Source organism: Pteropus vampyrus, unplaced genomic scaffold (assembly GCF_000151845.1).
Source record: "Pteropus vampyrus isolate Shadow unplaced genomic scaffold, Pvam_2.0 Scaffold463, whole genome shotgun sequence".
Classification (NCBI taxonomy): domain Eukaryota; kingdom Metazoa; phylum Chordata; class Mammalia; order Chiroptera; family Pteropodidae; genus Pteropus; species Pteropus vampyrus.
Genome location: NW_011889244.1, coordinates 1,525,497 through 1,551,992, shown reverse-complemented (window position 1 = coordinate 1,551,992; position 26,496 = coordinate 1,525,497). Strand labels below are relative to the sequence as shown.

Genomic DNA, 26,496 nt, shown 5'->3' with positions numbered 1-26,496 from the left:
CCTATAGCATTTTATGCTTTGCTGTTGCAGAATGCAGAGAGGTTTAAGAACATACATCATCCAGACTTTCTGAAGCAGCAACCAAAGTATTGAATGGTTTCACTTCTGTCTTGCTCTCTAAACACAATCTGTTCACCTCTCTTTGGTTCCTGATCTCTAACCTCATAATGTTTACGGTCTTGTATAGTGTCCTTTACATTTGGTAATTCACCTCTCAAAGTGATTTTGGCTTGCCTTTCTGACCCATACTCACATTTCCTATATCATGTAACGGGCATATTCCATATGCCAGGCTTATAGGACTAATTTTATGAGCCAGGCCTATGGGACTTAATCATTTAATCTTCATTCAACTGTCATGATAATGTTGCAAGAGATTTCCTTTTATTACTCCCACTTACAGTTTGACAAAATTAAAACCTAAAGAGGTTAAGTAACTTGCAAAGAAACAAAGCAAATGGCAGAGTCACAATGAGAAGAAAGTCTGACTCTAGAGATTGAGTTTCTAATCTCATAGTATTTTAAAGTTTCCCTAGGACTATGTCTGGTTTTTTTTTCTTGCCTCTCTGAATACTGTTCTGGTACAAGCCCAGAAGTCCTCTGAAGTCCTGCAAGTTTCATCCCAAATCTCATGGACAGCATGACTGAATCCAAGACAATCATAACTAAGATTTATTGAGCACAGTGACTGTGTTAAGGGCTGTTCATGTGTTATCTCATTTAACATACCCAGACCCTAAGAAGAAATAGCTCTGTTGTACAGATAAGGAAATATATAGAGATGATGTGAAAAGTATGAACGAGGTTGAATGACTCAGGCTATAATTATCCAGGATAGTAGATCATAACTAACAATGTCTTAATTATTTATTGCTGCCTAGACAAACTATCACAAAACTTCATGCCTTAAAACAATAATTTACTAGCTAACAACTCTGGGTGTCAGCAATTTGGGCTGGACTTGGCTGGGAAATTCTGCTGGCTTTGTCTGGGCTTACTCATGTGGTAGTAGTCAGCTGTGGTGGCTTGGCTGGGCCTTGATGGTCCAAGGTGGTTCTCTGGTGATGAAGGCCAGCTTCAGGAGCAACCAACTTGTGCTTTGTCTATTGTTCTGCTCTTACTGTCTTGAAACTCCTGATAATTATGGAACAAGGGGTCCTGCTGAGCCTTGCAAATTATGTTGCCAGTTCTACTGGTGGTTGATGCTGGATGCTGGCTGGGAATCTTTCTCCGTATAGCCTTTCATCATCAAAGAGGCTAGTCCAGCCTCTTCGCATGATGGCAAAAGCTTTCCAAGAGAGTGAGAGCAAAGCCTGCAAGGCCTCTTGAGGTTTAGGCTCATAATTCCCACATCATCACTTTGGCTGCATTTTATTGACCAAAACAAGTCCCAAAGCAAGCCCAGATACAAGGAGGCAGAGGTTTAGAGTTCATTTTTTGATGGGAAAAACAGAAAAGTCACAAAGCAAAGGGGCAAAGGGGACGAATTTGTAACCATTTCTTGTAATCACAGAGGAGGTACATGTTTAAAGAGAAATGAAATCATTTCAGTCTTGGACATATTGTGATTAAGGTTTTTCCTGTGGTAAATCATGTAAAGGTATCAAATATTTAGATAATATAGGTGTAGAATATAAAAGAGAATCCTGATTGGACGAATTTGAGAGTTGTCAACATGTTGGTGATAGGTTTCTGAATAAACAAATCAGAACTACCAGTAAGATTGCATTAATTAAGGTGAACAAAGAGATTTAGTCAACCCTCTAGATCACCCATTCTTCTTCTCATGTATCTCAACCTCTCTAAGAGAGATCATCTACGATTCTATCCAGTTTCTATAGCCAACTCAAGGTCTGGTATCTCTGGGCAGAAGTACAGCCTTCTCTTTTATGTCCAGATATGGCTATATATAACTCAGTGACCTATAAACTAAAAATAAGTTACTTGATCCCCACTCTCAACCTAATATACAATGATGGATCAGAAAAAGAATTAACAACAATAAAAAATTCCATTTGAAAAGGAAACAATAGGAAACATGAAGCAACCAGTCATCCTTAACAGTTTCCCTTTCTCTCCAGACAGGAATTCTTGCCCTGACTGTGGAAGAAGTATTCTGATTAACCCATCTGAATGACTCTGGTTGTGCCTGCAGTGTCTCTGGGTTTATTCTCTGAGAAGTTCTTCCTTGTCCATTATTCTCTAGGTTCAAAATTGAAGTTGATGTTGGAGAGTAGACTCTCCTGGAAACTGTTTGAGGACACACACAATGACAGACTTTTGCAGGTCAGATTTATGGGTTTTTTAGCAATACAATTTCCTCAAAAACTTCTATGCTATTCGTCTCCAATCCATTACACGTGCCAGGAATCATACCCAAAGTTCTTTCCTGGGCCTAGCTCTTAAACTTGCTTATTCTCCAGTTTCTATGCTCTACTCAATAAACTTTTTATTGTTTTAATAGTGGTTACTTTGAAGTAATCTTAAAAAAATAAGTGAAGGTAATACCCTAATCTGATCTTTGCTGCAAGGCTAAATCTGTTTCTTTGGCTGAGGAATCTTAATTGGAGGACTTTTTAAAAGTCTCTGAAAAAATAGTTTTTTCTTCTCATGTTTGGACTACAGAAACAGTTGGATTTTCCAATCCTGTGTTTCCAATTTTCTGTACGCTCTATTTCCTTCCATCTCTTATAAACCTGTCAAGTCTTATGTGAGCTCATTTCTTGAAAAAACCTTGTTAAATTCAGCAAGAAGCAATCATTACATATTTATATTTCAGTTCTTTCTAAATGCCTACACGCCCACCCCCACTAACGTCCAGCCACAGAAGGAACATGGTCAGCCTTCTAAGTTGAGTAGGTAAATTTTTTACCAAATGTTTTGCAATGGCATTACAAGGATCACCTGTTTTCAAACCTGCAGGATCTGTTTCCTCACTGCCAACTGTCTGACTGCTTGGGTAATGCTATACGTTTTAAGATTTTGTTAGAAGTCCCTGATTTTCAGGTATCCATTTTCATATTAAAGTCAAGGCTAAATTGCTCTAATAAAGAGACCCCAGAAATAAGTGACATAAAGTTGAGCATAGACTGACAGGCATTCCTCTCACACAAAGTTGAGCATAGACTGACAGGCATTCTCTTCTACGAAGTCATTCAGGACCCAGATTCCTTCTACCTTGTTGCTCCATCCTCTCATAGGATATCTTCCTCATCTTCAGTTACAGCTGATCACAGACAGGTCCATGGAGGCAAGCCATCTTCTTTTAAAAGGATAAGGCAAGAGTTGTACTCATCACTTCTATTTGTATTCCACTGGCAAGAACTTACCCTCAAAATCATACCTACCTGATAAACAGGATAAGAAATGTAGTCTCCAGCTGAGAGAACTTATGACCAGAAAGAAAAGAATAGATTTTATGGTGACAACCATTAGTCTGCTACAAAAAATAATAAAATAAAATAAGCTGAAAACATACTCAAGCTTAAGAATTCTCAAGCAAAAAGAGGTAAGTAAAGATTTTGTTTCTCAGAGAGAAAGAGAATGACAGTCTAAAGAGAGAGAGGAAAAAAAAAAGAAGGCAAAATACAGCTGGTGAGTACCCAAGTTTCCATTTTATTACTTCTAGTGATTTTCTGAATATATTTTATAAATAAAAGTGTTTTTCATTTCAAAGGAATTAGATAAAGACACAAAAAGAATATCAAGATAGAATAATGATATGAGGAAAAATCAGAAGAAAATGGAATAATGAAAGTCAAAGAGAGAAAAAATTTCAATTGCCTGAGAGAAGACAAGAAATATTAGAAAAGTAAACGTTCTTTAGATTTGAAGATTTAGAGGTTACTGGTGAATAATCATGGCAGAAGCTGGATTTCAATGAATTAAGGAGTAAAAATGAACAAAAGAAAATGAGACAGCAAGCATGGACTAGTTTTGTTTTGTTTTGTTTTAAAGAACTCTCACTTTTCAGGAAAGAAGAGATAAGATGGTGACTAGTTAGGACTGATTCCACTTGCATGTGAACTAAGATGAGAACCAGGCCCCAACGGCTGAGTTGAAGTATCAAGTCCCATAGACTAAGGCGGTCCAGTTATAGCTGCCCAGCATATATGCATTTTGAATAGCTGGAAGAACAGAGCACTCTGCATCTTAGGCTGGTGAAGTTTTTCCCAAGTTTGGAACCACTCTTGGACGTGGTAGTTGAATCCTATAGTAATGGGGTTCTGGGACCTCCAGAGACAGTGTTTCCATCTCTACTCTCATAGTCAGTAATTGCCACTTCTGTATGAGATCAACAGCTAATTCCCTGGAGAGTCATGGGATCCAAGCTGGGTGTGGAAATGAAGGACTAAAAACACCTCAGCCACAGCTGGAGTTTGAGCAAAATCCTCCCCCTTTAGAATACCAATGGGAGGTGGGACAATAAATATGAATTTAGAGGGATATGATCAGCAACAGTAAAACATAAACTTAAGGCACTTTTGTTTGGCAGACTAAATTAGAAATATGAACCCCTTCCATCCCATATCCCCACAAGAAAAGACCCAGAATCAACAAATTCCAATGAATTCTAATTAAAGTTAGTGCTGTTTCTTCAAAGTGGCAAGGAAGGTAACAATTTCTTGTTCTTATAGGATAAAGCTGAAATTCCTTTAAGAAATATCATTTCACAGATTTGCAGTCAAGATGGCAGAGTAGGTAAATATTGTGTTTGCCTCCTCTCATGACATCAGAATTACAACTAAACTACAGAACAACCATCATTGAGAATCGCCTGAAGTCTACCTGAACATAAGTCCTACAACTAAGAACATACAAAGGATGCATCCTTGAGACTTGTAGGAGGGGAAGAGATACAGAATAGGCTGGTCGTACACCCATGTATGGTGTTTAAAAACTGGGATGGCTATTTTGGCTGCAGAGGTCTCCCCAGAAGAACAAGGGGTCTCAGCTCCACACCAGGTTCCCAAGCCCACGTTCCAGTGCCAGGTAGAAAAGTCCCCACAACTTCTGGCTGTGAAAACCAGTGGAGATTGTGGCTGAATGAGATGGAGGGCAGGTGGAATTCCTCTTAAGGAGCCCGTGCACAGACTTACTTGCTGACGATTTCACTCACTCTGAGCTCCAGCACTGGGGCAGCTGCTCAAAAGGTGCCAGGGACATATGAGGAGGAACTCAGCTGTCAGGTTTCAGGGCAAAGGCTAGAGGGGCAGCTTTCTTTCAGACAGAAGTGCTGGTGGAGTCTATTGTTTCTTTGTTGAGAGCTCCCCTTGCCCAGTGTGCAGACACAGGTGCCACCATATCCAAGTCTTCGTCAGCCTGGATAACACTGGTTGCCTCACTGTAGTGATTCCCTGTGACCCTGCCCTGCCCAACTTGCAGTCCCACTCACCCAATTCTGGAGGCTTTTCCATACAAATGACCTGTTGTGGCTCACACTGCGGACTTTTCTAAAATCCCTCAAAGGTTCACAAATGACAAAGAAGCAACATCTGGCCTCAGCATGCCCAAAGCAATAGTGGCAGCCAGCCTCAGTTTGTGACTTAGCCTCTCTAGGTACCTCCAAGTCCAGTGTGGGTGGTGGCCATCTGTAGTTTGCTTGGGGACTTATGTCAGGTGGCCGTGGGAAGATCACAGGCTGAAGCTGAACTTGGACTGCAGTGGAGAAATAGTTCATTAAACACCATGAACAACCAAGGTGACAAGGCAGAGCAGAAAGAAAGAGAAATATCTCCAGAAAACAAACTTAAACACATAGAAATATGCGACTTAAATGACAGAGAATTCAGGATAGTACTTCTGAAAAACTGAATGCGATCCAAAATAATTCATATCAACAATTCCAGGAATTGAAAAAACATTCAGCAGAATGAGTTTTTTAACAAGGAGATTGAAACCCTCAAAAAGAACAAAATAGAACTTCTGGAGATGAAGAACACACTAAAAGAGATGGACAATGAAATAGCAAGCTTGGGAAATAGGGTCGACCAAATGGAGGAAAGGATCAGTGATATCAAAGACAGAAATCTAGAAATAACTCAGAAGGAAGAAGAGAGAAACTAAAGAATGAAAAATTATGAAAGAGAGATACAAGAACTAGCTGATACCAACAGGAAAGGAAATATAAGAATAATGGTCATTCTCGAAGGCGAAGAAAAGGAGCAGAGATTAAAAACATTTTCAGAGAAATTGTTGAAGAGAATTTCCCAAATCTAAGGAATGAACTGGAGCTTGGAATTCAAGAAGTCAACAGAACACCCAATTATCTCAACCCCAAAAGGCCTTCTCCAAGACATATTATATTAAAATTATCAAAAATTAATGACAAAAAATTCTTAGGGCAGCCAGAGAAAAGAAGATAGTAACTTATAAAGGAAAACCCATTAGATTATCGTTTGACTTCTCAGAACACCATATAAGCAAGAAAGGAGTAGAATCAAATATTCAAACTATTATATGAAAGGAATTACTAGCCAGGAATAATGTATCCAGCTAAGCTCTCCTTTAGATATGAAGGAGAAATAAAGAATTTTCCAGACATAAAAAAAATTGAGGGAATTCTCCTCTACGAGGCCTGCATTACAGGAAATACTGAAAGAGGTCAGCTCATCTTAAACTAAATTAAAAAAAAAAAAAAAAACATAACTATGAGTAAGGCAGTCAACTAGCAGGCAGATAGAAGCAGAAGAGTGCAACCCTTACTAAGAATAGAACATTAAAAGCTTAAACAATAAGAAGAGATTTGCTATTACAAAATAGTAATGAACGCTCAGCATATGTAGGGACAAATTGAGACAACAATAACAAAAGGAGATTCAAACATCCAAATTCACAAAGGGGAATGGAGATAAGGCACACACAGAAGAAAATGGACTACTATGTATATATAACGATCCTCTACATGTTAGTAATGGTAACCACGTGCTAAAGATTCAGAACTGAAGAATATAACAAAACAAGAAGGACTGGGGGAAAATCCACAAAATCCAACTAAAATTTAAAAAAAAAAAAAAAACACAAGGACAAGAAAGCAATGGAAATACCGAACTACCAGAAAGCAAAAGATAAAATGGCTATAGGAAAATTTCATATTTCAATAATCGTCCTAAATATAAATGGACTGAACTCACCAATAAAAAGGCAGAGTAGCAGATTCGATCAAAAAACAAAACGCAACCATTTGCTGCCTCCAAGAGACACATCTCAGTTCCAAAGACAAATATAGACTCAAAGTAAAAGGGTGGAAAATGATATTTCAAGCAAATGGCATTCACAGAAAAGCAGGAGTGGTGGTACTAGTATCGGATGAAACAGACTTCGAAATAAAAAAGGTACAGAAAGATACTGAGGGACACTTCATAATGATAAAGGGAATCATGCACCAAGAGGACATAACACTTATTAATATCTATGTTCCCAATCAGGGAGCCCCGAAATATATAAAACAATTACTAACAGAACTAAAAGGAGAAACAGACCAAAGTACTATCATAGTTGGGGGACTAAGTACCCCACTGTTGGATGTGGACAGATCATCCAAACAGAAAATCAATAAGGAAGTAACTTCATTAAATGACACATTTGACCAACTGGACATAATTGGCATATATGGAGCCTTTCATCCCAAAACAGCTGCTTATACATTCTTCTCTAGTGCACATGCAATATTCTCAAGGATTGGCCACATACTGAAACACAACAAATACAGGAAGACTCAACAAATACAGGAAGACTGAAATCATACCAACCATATTCTCTGATCATAATGCTTGGAAGTTGGTGGGAATTGTAAAGAGAGAGCAGGAAAAACCACAAATATATGGAGATTAAACAACATCCTACTGAAGAATGACTGAGTCAGAGAAGAAATAAAGAGATCAAGAGATACATAGAAATGAATAATAACAATAGTACAACAGATCAAAACTTTTGGGACATGGCAAAAGCGGTAATAAAAGGAAAGTTCATATTATTACAGGAGTATCTCAAAAAAAAACAAGAATGAGCCCAAATAAACAACCTAACATTTCATCTTTAAAAACTAGAAAAGGAAGAATAAATGAAGCCTAAAATCAGCAGTAGGAAAGAAATAATCAATTTTAGAGCAGAATTAAATGAAAATGAAAACAAAACAAAAAATAGAAAAAATAAATGCAACAAAGAGCTGGTCCTTTGAGAAGGTTAATAAACTTGACAAATCCCTGGCTAGACTCACTAAAGAGAAAGGACACAAATAAACAAAATCAGGAGTGAAAGAGGAGAAACTAAGACAGACATCACAGAAATACAAAGGATCATACAAGAATACTAAGAAAAAAGTATATAACACCAAATTTAATAACCTAGAAGAAATGGACAAGTACTTAGAAAGATACAGCCTTCCTAGACTGAATCAAGAAGATCTGGAAAATCTAAACAAACTGATCAGTGGTACGGAAATTGAAACAATCATCAAAAACCTACCAAAAAGTAAAAGTCCAGGACCAGATGGCTTCACCAGTGAATTCTACCAAACATTCACAGAAGATTTAATACCTATTCCCTTCAAACTCTTTCAAAAAAACGAAGAGGAGGCAATACTTCCCAACTCATTTTATGAGGCCAACATTATCCTGACACCAAAACCTGGTAAAGATAACACAAAACAAACAAACAAACAAACAAACAAAAAAACTATGGACCAATATGTCTCATGAACACAGCTGCAAAAATCCTAAATAAGATACTAGGGAACCAAATACAGCAACATATTAAAAAGATTAAACACCATGATCGGGTGGGCTTCATCCCAGGGGCACAAGGATGGTTCAACATATGCAAATCGATTAATGTGATACACCACATAAACAAATTAAAAAATAGGAATCATATGATTATATCAATAGATGTAGAAAAAGCCTTTGACAAGATAATAGCATCCATTTATGATCAAAACACTTAACCAAATTGGTATAGAAGGAAAGTACCTTAACATAATAAAGGCCATATATGACAGACTCTCAGCCAACGTTATACTTAATGGTAAAAAACTAAAAAAACTTTCCCTCTAAGATCAGAAACAAGAAAAGGTCATCTACTATCACTAGTGTTATTCAATATAACATTGGAGGTCTTAGCGAGTGCAATCAGGCAAGACAAAGATATAGAAGGCATCCAAATAGGAAATGAATAAGTCATACTGTCACTATTTGCAGATGACATTCTCTATACAGTAAACCCTAAAGACTCCATAAAACACTACTAGAAACAATGAGCCAATACAGTAAAGTTTCTGGATACAAAATCAATATTCAAAAATCCAGTGTTCCTATACTCTAATAATGAAGTATCAGAAGAAGAAGTAGAAAAAATAATTACTTTCACAATTGCAACAAAAAGAATAAAATACCTAGGAATAAATCTAATGAAATGTGTGAAAGACCTATATAATGAAAACTATAAGATCCTATTAAAAGAAATTGAAGAAGATACAAAGAAATGGAAAGACAGTCCATGTTCTTGAATTGAAAGAATCAATATAGTTAAAATGGACTTATTACCTAAAGCATTATACAGATTTAATGCAATCTCCATCAAAATCCCATCGGCATTTTTTAAAGAAATAGAACAAAAAATCATCAGATTTGTATGGAAGCACAAAAGTCCCCGAATTGCCAAAGCCATCCTGAGAAAAAAGAACGAGGCTGGAGGTATCACTCTGCCGGACATCAAATTACACTTCAAAGCAACAGTAATCAAAACGGCATGGTATTGGCAGAAAAACAGACACATGGATCTGTGGAACAGAATTGAAAGTCCAGAAGTAAACCCATATTTATGTGGGCAAATAATTTCAACAAAAAAGCCAAAAACATACAATGGAGAAAGGAAAGCCTCTTCAATAAATAGTGCTGGGAAAACTGGAAAGCTACCTGCGGAAGAATGAAACTAGACTGTTGTCTATCACCACACACAAAAATTAATTCGAAATGGATTAAGGACCTGAATATAAGACCTGAAACAATAAATTGCACAGAAGAAAACATAAGAACTAAACTCAAGGACCTTGGACTTAAAGAGGATTTTATGAATTTGACCTCAAAGGCAAAGGAGTAAAAGCAAAACTAAATGAATGGGACTACATCAAACTAAAAAGCTTCTGCAAAGCAAAAGAAACGGTCGACAAGGTAAAGAGACAACCATCCGAATGGGAAAATATATTTGCAAGCAACACCTCTGATAAGGGCCTAATATCCAAAATATACAAAGAACTCATACAACTCAATAACAAAGAAACAAATAATCTAATTTAAAAATGGGCAGAGAACCTAAACAGACACTTCTCCAAGACATACAAATGGTAAACAAATATATGAAAAGATGCTCAGCATCACTAGCTATTAGGGAAATGCAAATCAAAGCCACAATGAGATACCATCTCACACCTGTTAGAATAGCTATTATCAACAGGACAAGTAATAACAAATGTTGGAGAGGATGTGGAGAAAAAGGAACCCTCATACACTGCTGGTGGGACTGCAAGTTGGTACAGCCACTATGGAAAACAGTATGGAGGTTCTTCAAAAAAACTAAAAATTGGTCTACCATATGATCCAGCAATCCCTCTACTAGGTAGAGGGATTACCCCAAAGTCTTGAAAATATATATCCAAAAAGATACTTGCACACCGATGTTCATAGCAGCATTATTCACGGTGGCCAGGACATGGAAGCAACCGAAATGTCTTACAATAGATGACTGCATAAAGAAGATGTGGTACATATATACAATGGAATATTACTCAGCCATAAGAAGAGATGAAATACTGTCATTTGTGACAACATGGGTAGACCTTGAGATAATCGTGCTAAGAGAAATAAGTGAGACAGAAAAAGTTGAAAACCACGTGATATCACTTATATATGAGATAAAAACCTAAAAGCAACAAATGAACATGACAAAGACTCATGGACATGGAGAATAGATTAAAGGTTACTAGAGGGTAGGGGGTGGGGGGAAGTAGATGGCATAAAAGGGGTCAAATGTGTGGTGATAAAAAGAAATCTAACTACGCGTGGTGAACACACAATACAAAATATATATGATTTACTGTTGAATTGTACACTTGAAACTTACTGGATTTAATTAGCCAATGTCACCGTAATAAAAAAAAAAAGGTAAAAAGGACAAAATGTAAATGGCTAAGAAATATATGAAAAAATAAGTAGCTTTATTTGTAATGAAAGAATGCAAATAAAAATAACAATGAGAAATCATTCTCACCTACACCTCTAACAGGTAAAGGTCTAAGGAATGTGCTGCTCTCATATACATCGGATATTATCTTTCTGCAGGTCATTTTGACAATATGAATTAAAAGCCTTAAAAGTAAAAAAAAGAAAAAGTCAATAACTACATATCTATCAACAATTACTTTAAATGTAAATGAATTAAATACTCTAATTAAAAGATAGAGTGGATAAACAGGTAAGAAACCAAAACATATGCTGCCTCCAAGAGACTCACTTCAGATTGAAAGACACACAGAGACTGAAACTAAAGGGATGAAAAAAGATGTTTTATGAAAGTGGAAGCATATGAAAAAAGGCTGGGGTTGCAATTCTTATACCAGACAAAACAGACTTTAAAGGAAAGGCTGAGAGTCAAAGAGTCATAGAAGGACCAACTCAGTTTTCTCACTTCTGGGTATTTATCCAAAGAAACCCAAAACACTACTTTAAAGGGACATGTGAATCCATATGTTCATTGCAGCAGTGTTTACAGTAGCAAAGATATGGAGGCTCTCTAGGTGTCCATCAATGGATGAAGGGATAAAGAGGTAGTATATATATACAATGGAATATTATTCAGCCATAAAAAAGAATGGAGTCTTACCATCTCCAACATATGGATAGACCTAGAGGGTATTGTGCTGGGTGGAATAAGTCAAACAAAGACAAATGCCATATGTTTTCATTTACCTGTGGAATCTAAAGAAAAAAATTAACTAACAAAACAGAAACAAACTCATAGATATAGAGAACATTTTGATGGTTACCAGATGGGAGGCGGTTGGGGACTGGGTAAAAAAGAAGAAGGGATTAAGAAGTACAAATTGATAGTTACAAAAGAGTCATGGGATGTAAAGTATAGCATAACAAATATAGTCAGTAATATTTTAATAACTATGTATGGTGTCAGATGGGTACTAGATTTATTAGGGCGATCACTTTGTAAGTCATTTAAATGTCTAATCACTATGTTGTTCACCTGAAACTAATATAATATTGTATGCCAACTGTATTTGGAAAATAAAAAATTATAATTATAATAATTATTATATATACCATGTTGTATATCTGAAACTAATATAATATTGTATGCCAATTGTATTTGGAAAATAAAAATTATAATAATTATATATAGAGAGAGAAATACCATTTCATGGAAAAAGGAATAGATTAAGCTTTCTCTAAGGAAAACAAATGTTTCTTATTCCAATGTGTGCTTATGTTCTAGGTGACAGAGATCACTTTGGTGGGAAGACTGAATGACTATTGATTCACCTTCAACCATGCTTATGAGACCTGAGCCCATTACTCTTTGGAGCCTCCCCCCTCCCCCCATACCAAAAAAGAATGCTCACTCAGTCAGATGAAGTCAGAGGCATTTGGGTCAGTATATTATAGAGGTATCCAGTATGCATAGGACAGTGTCATCCTAGGGCAAGGCCTCTGTCAAGCACTACCTGACTTCTGTAGTGTAAGGGGGGCCACCACATGGTGAACGGAACCTCCATATGCTTGGACTCCGCCAAGAGTAGGCTGCCTGGCTACATGTTCAGAATGACCACCTCTCAACATCTGAAATATAACTTTGCTCTTTGCTCACCACAGGCTTCGGTTCCATGAAAGAGCTAATTGCATAAAAACTACCTGGGAGTAGAAAAACACTCTGGCAAAGGTTGAAAAGTGTGGTTAAAGACTGGTGAGCCATTTTACTGTGGTTGAACTGTTCCTGACTGGGAATTTGAAGCAATGCTGAGCCAGACCGATTCAAGGAGGGTTTTATTGATCTTCTTTTACTTTTTAATGGGGAAGACTTGAGCTTCTTAGGCTAAAGGTAAAGACACTCTGAGAATCAGCAGTTAAAGATTCAGGAAAGAGAGGCCATATTGAATGGAGGAAACTGACCCTAAAAGGTTTTGTGAATTTATCGCATCTTTTTAGAAAGAGGAATTTAGAAATTCTTTTAAATTTCCAAGTTAAAACAGTTCCACAGTGTCTTAAATATTAATCACATACTACAAAGTGCTGACTTTCCCGGGTCCATTTCAGTTATCTTTTAACTCACTCCAAAACAACAATAGTCAACAAAGATGCCACTGGAGAAGGGAATCTTAAGTTAGAAAAACAGCTATGTCATCTGAGGTTTTTATCAAAAAAGTTTCTAAGTTAACAAGCCTATTTGTAACAAATTGAGAAGGGACTAAGATAAAGAGGATAGTAAATAAATATGGAGATGCTGAGAAGAAACCAGGTTAAAGGGCACAGCAAGAACTCTATAGCCGCTGTTGTAAAGTGTATTCATATTTACACAAACATTCCAAGAGAACACTAACTTTTAAATAGCACATCTCAATATTTCATTCTTCTTGTCCCCTTCTTACTGTAGCATGTTTTCTGCATTATCTTCCCTAAGTAATATCCCTGAAGCCACTAGATGGCCGCAGTACATCCACCAAAGTCTGATCAAAGCACCAGCAGTGTTGATTTAGCATGGTAAAGCCTCCATTTCCTTACCTACGAAATGGAGATAATAATAGTACTCTAGTTTATAGCACAGTTATGAGAGGTAGTTGAGGAAGCACATAAATACCTACTAAATGGTAGACGGCATGTATTATTATGGATATGAATGTTACAGGAGGTTTGCCATGTGTTTTCTTCACAAAAAGGACAAATAAGAGTCAGGTAAGAGTGAAAACACAATTTGTGTGTTTCTATCAAGAACAAAAAGCTCTGCGGCAGCATAAAAGAATTTGAGAGATATAGAAAAAAGGGGGGCAGATGTACAATGAAGAAGAAAAGCCAAATTTGAGGGAGGTGTTAGGCAGAGCCTCTGGGGGAAGGGAGAGAGGGAGGGAGGGGAGAAAATTATGCCTAAAGATTTTAAAGACAAGCAGTGTTTAGTGCAGAAATTTGAATTGTCTCTTAGTTGATTTACAAGTCTAAAACTGAAGAAATAGTAACTTTGAAAATTAAAGGAGCTAGTATTTTTGTGGTTGTCATTAATAAACAGTATAATGTGGTATGATACCATGGTAACCTGGAGTTGTATTTTAAAACAAGATTTTAATATCCTGTTATATTTGAAACTCATAAGGCATTTTGGGTGCATAGGGATAGGGCAAGGGATTTATAAACATGTCTAGAAAAAGCATACTTGAGATAAATGGACATAAAGTGAGAATAAAATTGCTGTCTAGTAATTTCACTGTAAATTCATCTTAAACAAGGATTGAATCAAGAGTGGAATATATGTATATACAGAGAAACACACACATACATATGTCTGCTTATCTATCTAATCTGGTATCCTTTTTGAATTTACTTGGAGAAAAAGCTACAAAACAGACAAGCAGTTCTTGATTGGCATGTGAAAAAGCCACTTTTTCAAAATCCCCTTCCCCTTATTTAGTTCTAATTTTATAAATGAAGTTTCAGGCACAGTAAATAATATATTTCTATCATGCTATTTTTAATATATAGCACAGTAGCTGGTACAAATATACAATAAATATTTTTAATGATACTGTAGAAAAGTCAGCTTTTTTGAATTCTGACTACCGTTTCTTGGCTTTGTGACCTAGAGTGTATGATGTGGTGTGAGCACTCTGTGCTTTAATGTCTTCGTTTGTAAAATGGGTGTCATTAAAATGTCTACCCCATAGGATTGTTGTGAGAATTAAATTAGTTAATTCATGTTCTGAGTACTTGGCATGTAGTAAGCACACAGTAAAGCACCAATTAAGTGTTCATTGCCTTAGACTTCAAGGGTTAGCATTCAAGGAGTCCTAGGAGCTGGCTTCATTCAGGAAAAGGTTGTGACTTAAACATGTATTAATATATTTGACAAGGAAAAAAAAGTCTTGCCTACAAGATTATTTGGGTTGTACTGGGACAACCCATCCAACCCAACCTTCCAGATCTTAAATGGTAAGGCATACAACCAGCAATCCTGGTGCCCACAGTTCTGTCTCTGGCCCAGACTAAGAACTCCCTCTGGCTTTATCTTACCTTGTCATGAATGGACATAATGCCGACCAAAGTAGCCTCCCAGGCTCTTGCAGAAAAGCTTCAGTCTTCTTTATGCATACTTCACTGTCCTTACTAGGACTGAAGAGTGTTGAATTCTGGTGTGAAGGGGCCTAGCTGACAGGATCCCTAGCAGCCCACACTCCCAGGCAGCCCACGAAAGTGGGTGTTTTCTCTAGGAGACTCTGTCAAAAGGTATGTGGTTCACACAGTCAGGCTCATTGTTAAGTCACTGGTTGGGTGTTGAATGTTACTGTCCTACCAGTGTACCCCAGTGCCTAGCCCGGAACAACGCATAATAAGTACTAGTAGAACGGAACTGAAATGAATTGAGAGCCTGCCCTCATCCCTAGTCAATCCCCAGAAATCTTATAGATCAGCCATTATCATCCTGATTCTTATCTCCAGTTACTTACAAACCTCCTTAATCTGACCCAACTCCCATTCCCTACCACCCTTCAAACCTTTTCACTCTACCCTTTGGACTTTCTGATCTATAACCTGTAAACTTCCCCTATATCTTCAACTTCTTTCTGAATGTCTTGTCCACTTCCCTGTACAAGCCGAAGTCTTGCTCTCCTAAACTTCTTCAGTATGTCTCTCAGATAGAGGCCATTTGTTCTTCACCGCCAGAGGAGGTGGATTCGGCATTCCTCTTGATCCCTACCGCTGCTTCCAAACCATTTATCGTTCTTTCAAAAACTCCACCTCCTTTGAAGTTCTTGCCATGCAGTCGTACCACCCTGTATCAGTGTCCCCAACAGGACAGAGATGGCATACTCATGTTAGGTAAATTTGGGATGATTTAATAAAGGGACTACTAACAAAGGTGGATGAGATAGGAAAGGCACAGGGATAGTGTAGTAACTCAGGGCTAGTAACAGTAGAACCGTTACCACCCCTAGCCTGAAGGAACAAGGAACAGGAGTCTCGGGACCCAGAAAGAGAGAGATGTGTAGAGAAGGCCACATTGAAGAGCAGACACCTGCAGTTCAGGAACACAGACTCCATCCCTCAGATCTGCTGAGAGTCCCCTTTGGCCAAACCCAACCAGAACCAGAAAGCAAGGAAACCTGTTGATTTAATCCATAGGTTTCCATTCCCATGGCACTAAGAGGGGTGGAGAAGCATGGACCTGAGGGACAAATGGAAGATACCCAGTTTGTACTCAATGCCCTTTGTGGCTGCTGTCATCTTCCAACCTCTTACTCTTTGAAAACTTGAGCTCATTATTTTCCTTTCCGCCCCTTCATAACTTCAGCATCCATGTGGGCATTTCCATCATGATCTTTCTTCATTCATTCCTAGAGTTACACCCTAAATACTACCAGTAATAACACAAAATTGACTTCAAGAATCCTACTCACTGACCACCACTTATCTCTATAATTGAGTGACTAGTTTTTTCATTGCAATTTTTCAATCTTCTTTAGGCCTTCAATCCACTGACCTTACACACTTCCACTATTCATCAGTTCTCCCACCTCTACTCTCCTGTCTTTACTTTCCACTACGTCCAGAAGCAATTCCGTGGACCTCACTCCCTTAAAAGGAACCTTCTCTCTCTAATGAATTCCCCTGTCAAAAAATCTAACTCTGATTAAAGCCAATTATCTGCCTTTTCCACTGGGGGAAAAAGACATAACATTCCACTAACTGGTTTCTCTCTATATTTATCACGAGCTTCAAATGGGCATTCCAGTCTACTTAGAAATCCTACGCTGATCCTGGTGCATATGCCAATACACCAGATGAATTATTTCATACCTTCTTTCTTCTCGAACCTCTCATACTCTACGCACAGTCCCCACACACTCATGTATTCACCAGCAATTCTACAGACCTCCCAGGATCTGCATCCATAACCCTGCCTTTCATCCTCTTACCATGGAATAAGGGTCCCTCCTCCTATCAAAGCCCAATCCCTCCACTTGTGCCCTAGATTCCAACCCTTTTCATTTTTTGAAGAAATTTGTTACTGTTCTTATTCCTCTTCTCTCCTGCTCCAATTTTCCTCTACCGAGAATCATTTTTAACATTAGACAAATATGTCTAGTGACTCCTATCTTAAAAATTCTCCTCCTTTTCCCATCCAATTTATCTATTCTCCTTTGAAAAACCTGAAATGATTGTCTGCAGAGACTGCTTTTCTTCATTTCCTGTTCTCTCTTCTGCCCATTTCCATCTGCCTTCCATGACCACCATTCCACAGAAATTCTGCTTTTGTTTAGATCCCCAGTGACATATTTGTTCCCGAGTCATCTGATCCAACCTATCCGCCGCATATGGCATAGTTGACTACACTCTCATTCTTGAATCATTTTCCTCTCTTGGTTTTTGTGGACACAACTCTTTCCTGATTTTCCTCCTATCTCCCTGGCTTTTCCTTCTCCATCTTCTTTGCTGGCTCAGTCCCCTTTACTAGACCTTTAAATGTTAATCACCCCAGGCTCTTCTCTCTCCTGAGCTGTCCAATACAGTAGCCACTAGCTACTGTCTAAACTTAAAATAATTTAAATAAAATTAAAACTCAGTTCCTCAGTCTCACTAGCCATGTTTCAAGGGCTCTGTAGGCCTGTGTGGAGAGTGGAAAACATGAACATAAAACATTTCCATCCCTCTCTAGATGATCTCACCCAGTCCTATGGCTTTAAATGTCATCTACATGCTGAGTTCTAAATTTATACTTCTAGGTCTGACCCAAGCTTCATGTTTGTACATGAAACTCCCTATCTGACAATAACCACTTGGATGTCTAACAGGCTATTCAAACTAACATCCGCAACAGAACACATCATTTTCATCCTCTCCTCCCCTTTCTCTATCCACAAAAGCTTGTTTCTCCTCCTGTCTATTCTTAGCAAATGAAGCCATCTAACCAGTTTTGAAGCCAAAAATCTAGGAACCATCTTGATTCCCAGTATCTAATCCATCTATGAATCTTATTGACTTTATCCATAAAATACATCTCAAATCTGCCACCTCCTCCTCTAATGTTCTTGTCTGGTTGACTGTCCTACTCATACGAGATCCCCTGTACTTACATCTAGCACATAGCAGGCACTTATTAATATGTTGAATAAATTAACAAGTACAAACCTACAGAATAGAGCAAAATAATCCACACTTAAAAAATATTCAAGAATAATAGATATTTGCCATAGAAACTTTAGGAGATTTACAAAGATAATAAAAATTACTTTCCAAACTTTACTTATGATTAGTTATGGCTCAAAACCATTATTCATTTTGTCAATTAATACATTTTTCATGCTTTTCACACAACTATAATTTATCCCCATGCATGTTTACCTGCATTGTCAGTACAACTTACCTCCCAAAGAGAAATTTTAGTTGCTTCTTCCTGCTCAGCCTTCCTTGCTTTTCCTGATTAATGCTGTACAGGTTCTTGATCTCTTGATTATATGTTCCATGCCTGACAGAGCCCAGGACTCAGCTCACCCGGTAGCCATTTATTTTGTTCAAGAGTTCCCAACTTTGTTCCTGTCCCTGCCTGCCACCTAACTCCTCCCTACAGTCCTCATTTCCCTTTCCAGAACACTCAACAGTTTGACCCTAGCCTTAATCTAAATTAATCACCCGTAACTGCAAACGTTTGCTACTCCACCCTCTTTGATTCTCTGCATTTACTGGCAGCCTCTAAATGTTTGGTCACTCCACTCATTCCAGCTGCAAGCCAAGTCTGGTAAAACTGATTTTTATTAAAGATACAAGTAGTTACAGTAGTGAGGGGATAGGGCACGAGGGGCTGCAAGTGTCTTCTGGGGCCTGGAGCCGAGTAATTTTCAACATGCCCAACATTTGTTTTGCCTGTGCCAGTTTACAAAGCCTCAGACATCTCTCCACAGCAATCCAAGCGCTATTATTTGCCTACATCCTTTTGTTGACAGGATGAGGACCCTGAATTCAATTTTTTTGTACTAAGGTATCTTTTACTGGCAAACACTTTCAATAATTGTAAGCACGTGCGAATGGAACATTTCGGAAGGAAGGGAGGGAGGGAAACAAAGGAAGAAAAAAAAAGCGATGTATGCCAAGGGCCTCAGGTGGAATTCACAAAGCTGATAACGCTGGAACATCTACTAACTTGGGAGGTCTAAGACCTCTAGGGCGCACGGCTGGCCTGACCTCATCGCCGATGTTAGTGTAACTTCTCCAGTGCTTAACTTCCGGAATTCCAGCTTCCGTTTGGGCAGGAGTCCTGGGGAATCCAAATGCCTCGGAGGCGGGACTTCCGCCTCTGGCCCTCAACCCCCGCCCAGCGCAAACTAGCAAGACATTGGACTCGCCGGGTTTGAGTCTCCTCAGCGCCCGTAGTTCCTGAACTTTGACCGATCCTCAGTGCCGGAGCCGTGGGCTAGCACGCATGCGTTGTTCCTTTGAATGGAGAGCGCCGTTATTCTGGCAGCGGTGGCAGGAGCGGCTGCAGTGCTCCTAGCACTACGGCTGTGGATCGTGCTTCATTCCCGGGTCGTCGTACCCCGGGAATCTCTCAGTCTCATGGTGGTGGCCGGGTCTGGTAAGTATCAGGGCGGTGACTGTCGGGCTGGGGTTGGACACTACAAACCCCAGAGTACACCGTGACGGTGTTCCCTGGTCTCCTTAGCGTTTTTGCAGCATTGCATGCTGAGGTTTGTAGTTTCTCTGCGTTACCGGAACCGGCCAGCCCGGCCAGCCCAGCCAGGCAAAATGCTGGTTGTCTGACGCTTCCCTGGTCAAGTCTTTAATAACAAATGAGTAACTTGCCCTTATCTGTAGTTAACCTTCTATGCAGCGTATATTTTTCTGACAAATTATTAGTGAACAAAGAGGTGGCAGAAGTCTTTTCATGCTAACATGCAATTTCTTTGACTAAAAATTACTATTTTGCGTTATTAATCTAGACAGCTTATATTTAGTTTAGGAATCATGAATTCCATGTGATAAATGAGGCAAGGTGAATTGCCATATTTGTAAATATATATATATATATATATATATTTACAAATATATATATATTCACGAGGATAAAAATTATCTCCTAAGTGTAGGACAGCCCACACTTGAGGGAGGAAATTGTGTCAGAGGAAGAACAGCAAGCTGTCCTATCACGTAATACCATCTAAACAGAGTCCACCAGCTATACAGGTTCTCACAATTTTAAGTGGTAGTTCTGACAGAGGTATACATTATATGCTGTGTAAATTTAGAAATGCCAGGAGATTGCATCAAGATAGAATAATTATAGTATGAACAAATGTTCTAAACTTATGTTCCAGTATAATTTATTACTTTATTCACCTAACATTCTGAGCCATAGGAGAGGCCAGACACTAAACTGTTCTCTGGAAATAACAAAGCTGACTAATTTTATTTGCCATGGACTGCTGACTTTGTCCCAAGCAGTGTGACAGGTGCAAGTATACAGCAGTGAATGAAATGGAGACTAGAAAAACTAACAAAAAACCAAATGGACATTTGCCACAATGAGATAAGAAATAAACTGCATACTATGACGTGAGGAGAGGGAGTTGTGTTTTAGACAGAATTGTCAGGGAAAGCCTCACTGGGAAGATGACATATCCAACAGCAAGGAGGCCAGAGGGCTGGAGCTGACCGAGTAATGGGGAGAGAAGCAGGTGAGGTCCAAGGGTAACAGATTAAGGGGTCACATTATAAGAAGCCTTTTATTCCATGTGAGAAGGGAAACCACTGGATGTTTTTGAGCAAAGGTCAGTAATTTGATCAGCACTTTTTAATAGGATCATACTCGATGCTGTGTTGAAACCAGACTGAAGTAGACACTTAAATAGACAAGTGGACTGTGGGGAACAGACCAGGAAGCTGTGGTCATAATCTGTGGAAAGTGATGCGCCTTGGAACAGAGTGGTAGCAAAGGAGGTGGTGAGAAGTGATTTGATTTTGGATATTTAAAAAATAGAACAAATTTTGTTCCAAAAGAATAAATCTTAATAAAAGAGTAAAATGGAAGATAAAACCCATCATTTTAATAACAATTCAGTAGCAAGTTTAAATTTTCAAGGAATGTGTTCAGTGATGGTTTCCATTAAAAAAAAAAAAAGACTGTTAAAGCAGGTTTAATGAATTTTTAATTGCACTGGAAAATGTTGTGAATATTAGGTTTTATCCTTAATTGTTCCAGCTGTGAAAACAAGTACCTACTTTGCAAACCACCACACTTTTTCAAGGCTAAAAACAAAAATACTAAAATGAGTATAAATCAGATGTGTAAATTCCTTGCCCTGTATAAGAACACGGGTGACAAGTTAAAAAGTATGATTCTAATTCTTGAAACTCACATTTACTCTATGCTGATTTTATTCCTCTGTCTAATTCCTTCTGCAATCTAGAGAGTAATCCTTCCCTTTGTACTATAAGAAAATATATGTGTTGAGAGAAATCACATACTTCATTTGTTTGATTATCCTTCTATTCACTCTATCACTATTGAAAGCTCTTTCTTACAAACATAAGAGAAGCGAGGAGAGCGGGAAGAGCTCTGTAGGTCGGGAGAACAGTGATTAGAGGCAAGGAAAAGGTAACAAGATGAATATAGAGTATGTTAAGGACAGCAACCTGGCTGAGGCTGAGAGATTGTGAAATGAAACTAAATAGATATGATAGAGCTAGTTGGTAAGGAATGTGATCGTTTTGCTTCAGTGGCATATAGTTAATGTGATAGGTAGATGTCCTTTTGGGTTTTTGTTCCTTGAAGGAAACTTCAGTGAACACAGTTGATTTTTTTCAATTCATGGTTTTGAAATTAAACTGAAAATTTTGCAGATTTTACCATTTCAAAAAGCATACAGTTGTTTGGTGAAGAAGATAAGTATTTGAGGACCTGTCGTGTGCTGAGACCTCCATTCGGAGCTGGGGTTGCGAAAGCTGTGGTGAACAGCAGTCTTCCTTAGGAAGACCTGAACCCTGTGGGTCAGTGCTCATGCCTCCCTGACATTTCTCTTCAACCTATTTTCCTGACCTTATTTTGCCCTCATCTTTCTTCCCAGTAGTCCCATCATCCCTTGAACATGCATTTCAGATCTTGCCATCACTTGTCCAAATAATCCCACCTCTGCCCAATGGCCTCCCTAGTCCTGTCTATCCATTAGTTTCATCTTTAAGTCATCTCAGCTGTTATCAGGGATCTCCACTATTCTTACGGCATTGATTTTTCATAACCATTTGTTTCCCTCCACTACCCTCCATTTACATTTTTCTTACTGTCTTGCATTGCTCTTTATATGTCTATTTGTGTCTTGCCCCTCTCCCACTAGGCTTCTTGATAACAGGAGCTGTCTCACATTTCTTTGTACCTTCTTCGGCACCTACTGCTAGTGCTGGTTTTATTTGTATACATTTGTTAGCCTCTTCCTCATATAAAAGTAGTATTTATACAAGGGCATACATTATTGTTTCCAGCTGTTCCTTCTGTCTTTTGAGAAATACACAAAACATAACAGTATAAGATAGTCAAATAGGACAGGGGTCTCCAACTCCGAGGCCATGAACCACTACGGGTCCGTGGCCTGTTAGGAACCAGGCCACACAGCAATAGGTGAGCGGCAGGCGAGTGAGCAAAGTTTCATCTGTATTTGCAGCCGCTTCTCAGCACTAGCATCACCACCTCAGGCATTAGATTCTTATAGGAGCACCCGTCTCTGGTGCCAAAAAGGTTAGGGACTGCTAGAATGGGATACATCCATTACAGATTTCTTAATCTAAGGCCTTCCAATATTTTTTTTTCAGGTGGACATACCACCGAGATCCTGAGGCTGCTTGAGTACTTGTCCAATGCTTACTCTCCCAGACATTACGTCATTGCTGACACTGATGAAATGAGTGCCCAGAAAATAAGTTCTTTTGAACTAGATCGAGCTGATAGAGACCCCAGTACCAGGGTAAGTGATAATTTCTGTTTCCAAGAAAGTTATAAGTTGTGTATTGAGTTTATCACTGGAAAAAATCCATGACACTTCAGTGCCCTGCCCACACAAGGCAGTCAGATGTTTACTACTGATGAAATATATTTCTTTTACTATCAAAACATAAGAATTTCTTTAAATCTTCACATACAAGGGATTATTTAATTTTTTGTATTTTCCTTTGTTCTTTTTTTTTTACTATTAAGTTTATTGGGGTCACATTGGTTAATGCAATTATATAATTTTCAGGTGTACATTATAATTTGGAATCTATATTCTATGGTGTGTTTACCAAAGTCCAGTCTCCTTCAGCTACCATATATTTGATCCCCTTTACCCACTTCACCCTACCCCGTACCCCCTATATTTGATTCCCTTTACCCTGTCTACCTCCCCTCTCCTCCCCCAACCCCTACCCTCTGGTAACCACTAGTCCATTGTCCATGTCCATGAGTCTCTGTTTGTCCTGTTCATTTATTGCTTTTAGGTTTATATCCCAAGATAAGTGATACCATGTGATTTTCAACTGTTTCTGTCTGGCTTATTTTGCTTAGCATGATTATCTTGAAGTCCATCCATGTTGTCGCAAATGGCAATATCTCATCTCTTCTTATGGCTGAGTAATATTCCATTGTATATATGTACCACAGCTTCTTTATCCAGTTATCTATTGTAGGACACTTCGCTTGCTTCCATGTCCTGGCCACTGTGAATAATGCTTCCATGAACATCGATGTGCAAATATCTTTATGGATATGAGTTGTCAAGTCTTTGGGATAAATACCCAGTAGAGGGATTGCTGGATCATATGGTAGATCCATTCTTAGTTTTTTGAGGAACCTCCATACTGTTTTCCATAGTGGCTATACCAATGTGCAGTTCCACCAGCAGTGTATGAGGGTTCCTTTTTCTCCACATCCTCTCCAACATTTGTTATTACTTGTCCTATTGATTACAGCTATTCTAACAGGTGTGAGATGGTATCATTGTGGCTTTGATTTGCATTTCCCTAGTAGCTAGCGATGTTGAGCATCTTTTCATACATGTGTTGGCCATTTGTATGTCCTCTAGGGAGAAGTGTCTGTTCAGGTCCTCTGCCCATTTTTTGATTGGATCGTTTGTTTTTTTGTTCTTATTGAGTCGTATGAGTTCTTTGTATATTTTGGATATTAGGCCCTTATTGGAGGTGTTGCTTGCAAATATATTTTCCCATTTACATGATTGTCTCTTTACCTTGTTGACGGTTTCTTTCACTGGGCAGAAGCTTTTTAGTTTGTTGTAGTCCCATTCTTTTATTTTAGCTTTTACTTGCCTCTGAGATCAAATTCATAAAACCCTCTTTAAGTCTTAGGTCCTTGAGTTTAGTTCCTATGTTTTCTTCTAAGCATTTTATTGTTTCAAGTTCATATTTTCAGGTTCTTAATCCATTTTGAGTTAATTTTGGTATGTGGTGATAGACAACAATCTAATTTCATTCTTTCTCAGGTGGCTTTCCAGTTTTTCCAGCACTATTTATTGAAGAGGCTTTCCTTTCTCTACTGTATGTTTTTGGCTTTTTTGTCGAAATTATTTGCCCATATAAACATGGATTTAATCCTGGACTTTCAATTCTGTTCTGCTGGTCCCTGTGTCTGTTTTTCTGCCAATACCATGCCATTTTGATTACTGTTGCTTTGTAGTGTAATTTGAAGTTGGTCAGAGTGATACCTCCAACCTCATTCTTTTCTGTCAGGATGCCTTTTGGCAATTTGAGATCTTTTGTGCTTCCATACAAATCTGATGATTTTTTGTTCTATTTCTTTAAAAAATGCCGATGGGATTTTGATGGAGATTGCATTAAATCTGTATAATGCTTTAGGTAATAAGGTTATTTTAACTATATCGATTCTTCCAATCCAAGAACACGGACTATCTTTTCAATTCTTTGTATCTTCTTCGATTTTTAATAGGGTCTTGTGTTTTCATTATATAGATCCTTCAAATGTTTTGTTAGATTTATTGCTAAGTATTTTATTCTTTTTCTTGCAATTGCCAAAGGAATTATTTTTTCCACTTCTTTTTCTGACACGTCATTATTAAGTACACTATGGATTTTTGAACACTGATTTTATATCCAGAAACTTTACTGCATTTGGTTATTGTTTCTAGTAGTGTTCTAGTGGTGTCTTTAGGGTTTTATGTATAGAGAATCATGTTATCTGCACATAGTGACAGTTTGACTTCTTCATTTCCCATTTGGATGCCTTTTATACCTTTCTCTTGCCTGATTACACTCGCCAGGACCTCCAATGTTATATTGAATAACAGTGGCAACAGTGGACAGCCTTGTCTTGTTCCTGATCTTAGAGAGAAGGTTTTTAGTTTTTCACCATGAAGTATAATGTTGGCTAAGGGTTTGTCATATATGGCCTTTATTATGTTAAGGTACTTTCTTTCTATACCGATTTTGTTAAGTGTTTTGATTATAAATGGATGCTGTATCTTGTCGAAGGCTTTTTCTACATCTATTGATATGATCATATGATTCTTATTTTTTAATTTGTTTATGTGGTGTATCATGTAAATCGATTTGCATATGTTGAACCATCCTTCTGCCCCTGGGATGAAGCCCACCTGATCATGTGTATAATCTTTTTAATATGTTGCTGTATTTGGTTCACTAGTATCTTATTTAGGATTTTTGCAGCTGTGTTCATGAGAGATATTGGTCTGTAGTTTTCTTGTGTTATCTTTACCAGGTTTTGGCATCAGGGTAATACTGGCCTCTTAAAATGAGTTGGGAAGTATTGCCTCCTCTTTGCTTTTTTTGGAAGAGTTTGATGAAAATAGGTATTAAATCTTCTTTGAATATTTGGTAGAATTCACTGGTGAAGCCATCTGGTCCTGGACTTTTACTTTTTGGTAGGTTTTTGATGATTGTTACAATTTCCATACTGCTGATCATTCTGTTTAGATTTTCCAGATCTTCTTGATTCAGACTAGGAAGGTTGTATCTTTCTAAGTACTTGTCCATTTCTTCTAGGTTATTAAATTTGGTGTTATATACTTTTTTCTTGGTATTCTTGTATGATCCTTTGTATTTCTGTAGTGTCTGTCATAGTTTCTCCTCTTTCACTCCTGATTTTGTTTATTTGTGTCCTTTCTCTTTAATGAGTCTAGCCAGGGATTTGTCAAGTTTATTAACCTTCTCAAAGGACCAGCTCTTTGTTGCATTTATTTTTTCTATTTTTTGTTTTGTTTTCATTTTCATTTAA

The 26,496-nt window shown here is 38.1% G+C and overlaps 2 protein-coding genes across 6 annotated transcripts in view; one reads left to right on the top strand and one right to left on the bottom strand.

Annotated features, from left to right (window-relative positions):
* The window catches only part of LOC105306904 (transmembrane protein 56-like), an 85,009-nt gene extending 65,524 nt beyond the window's left edge, over positions 1 to 19,485 (bottom strand). Inside the window, exon 1 of one of the 2 annotated variants that reach the window (XM_023524441.1) lies at positions 18,634 to 19,485. The gene's annotated coding sequence lies outside the window, so the exon portion shown is untranslated. The remainder of the gene's footprint in view (positions 1 to 18,633) is intronic. The other variant, XM_011382187.2, reaches the window with a different exon arrangement.
* Positions 19,486 to 19,565: 80 nt separating this feature from the next.
* ALG14 (ALG14, UDP-N-acetylglucosaminyltransferase subunit) overlaps positions 19,566 to 26,496 on the top strand; it is a 95,359-nt gene continuing 88,428 nt past the window's right edge. For all 4 annotated transcript variants that reach the window (XM_011382191.2, XM_023524440.1, XM_011382190.2 and 1 more), the window contains exons 1-2: positions 19,566 to 19,839; positions 23,067 to 23,218. In XM_011382191.2, the coding sequence (XP_011380493.1) occupies positions 19,704 to 19,839; positions 23,067 to 23,218 (288 nt within the window). In that variant the 5' untranslated portion in view covers positions 19,566 to 19,703. The remainder of the gene's footprint in view (positions 19,840 to 23,066; positions 23,219 to 26,496) is intronic.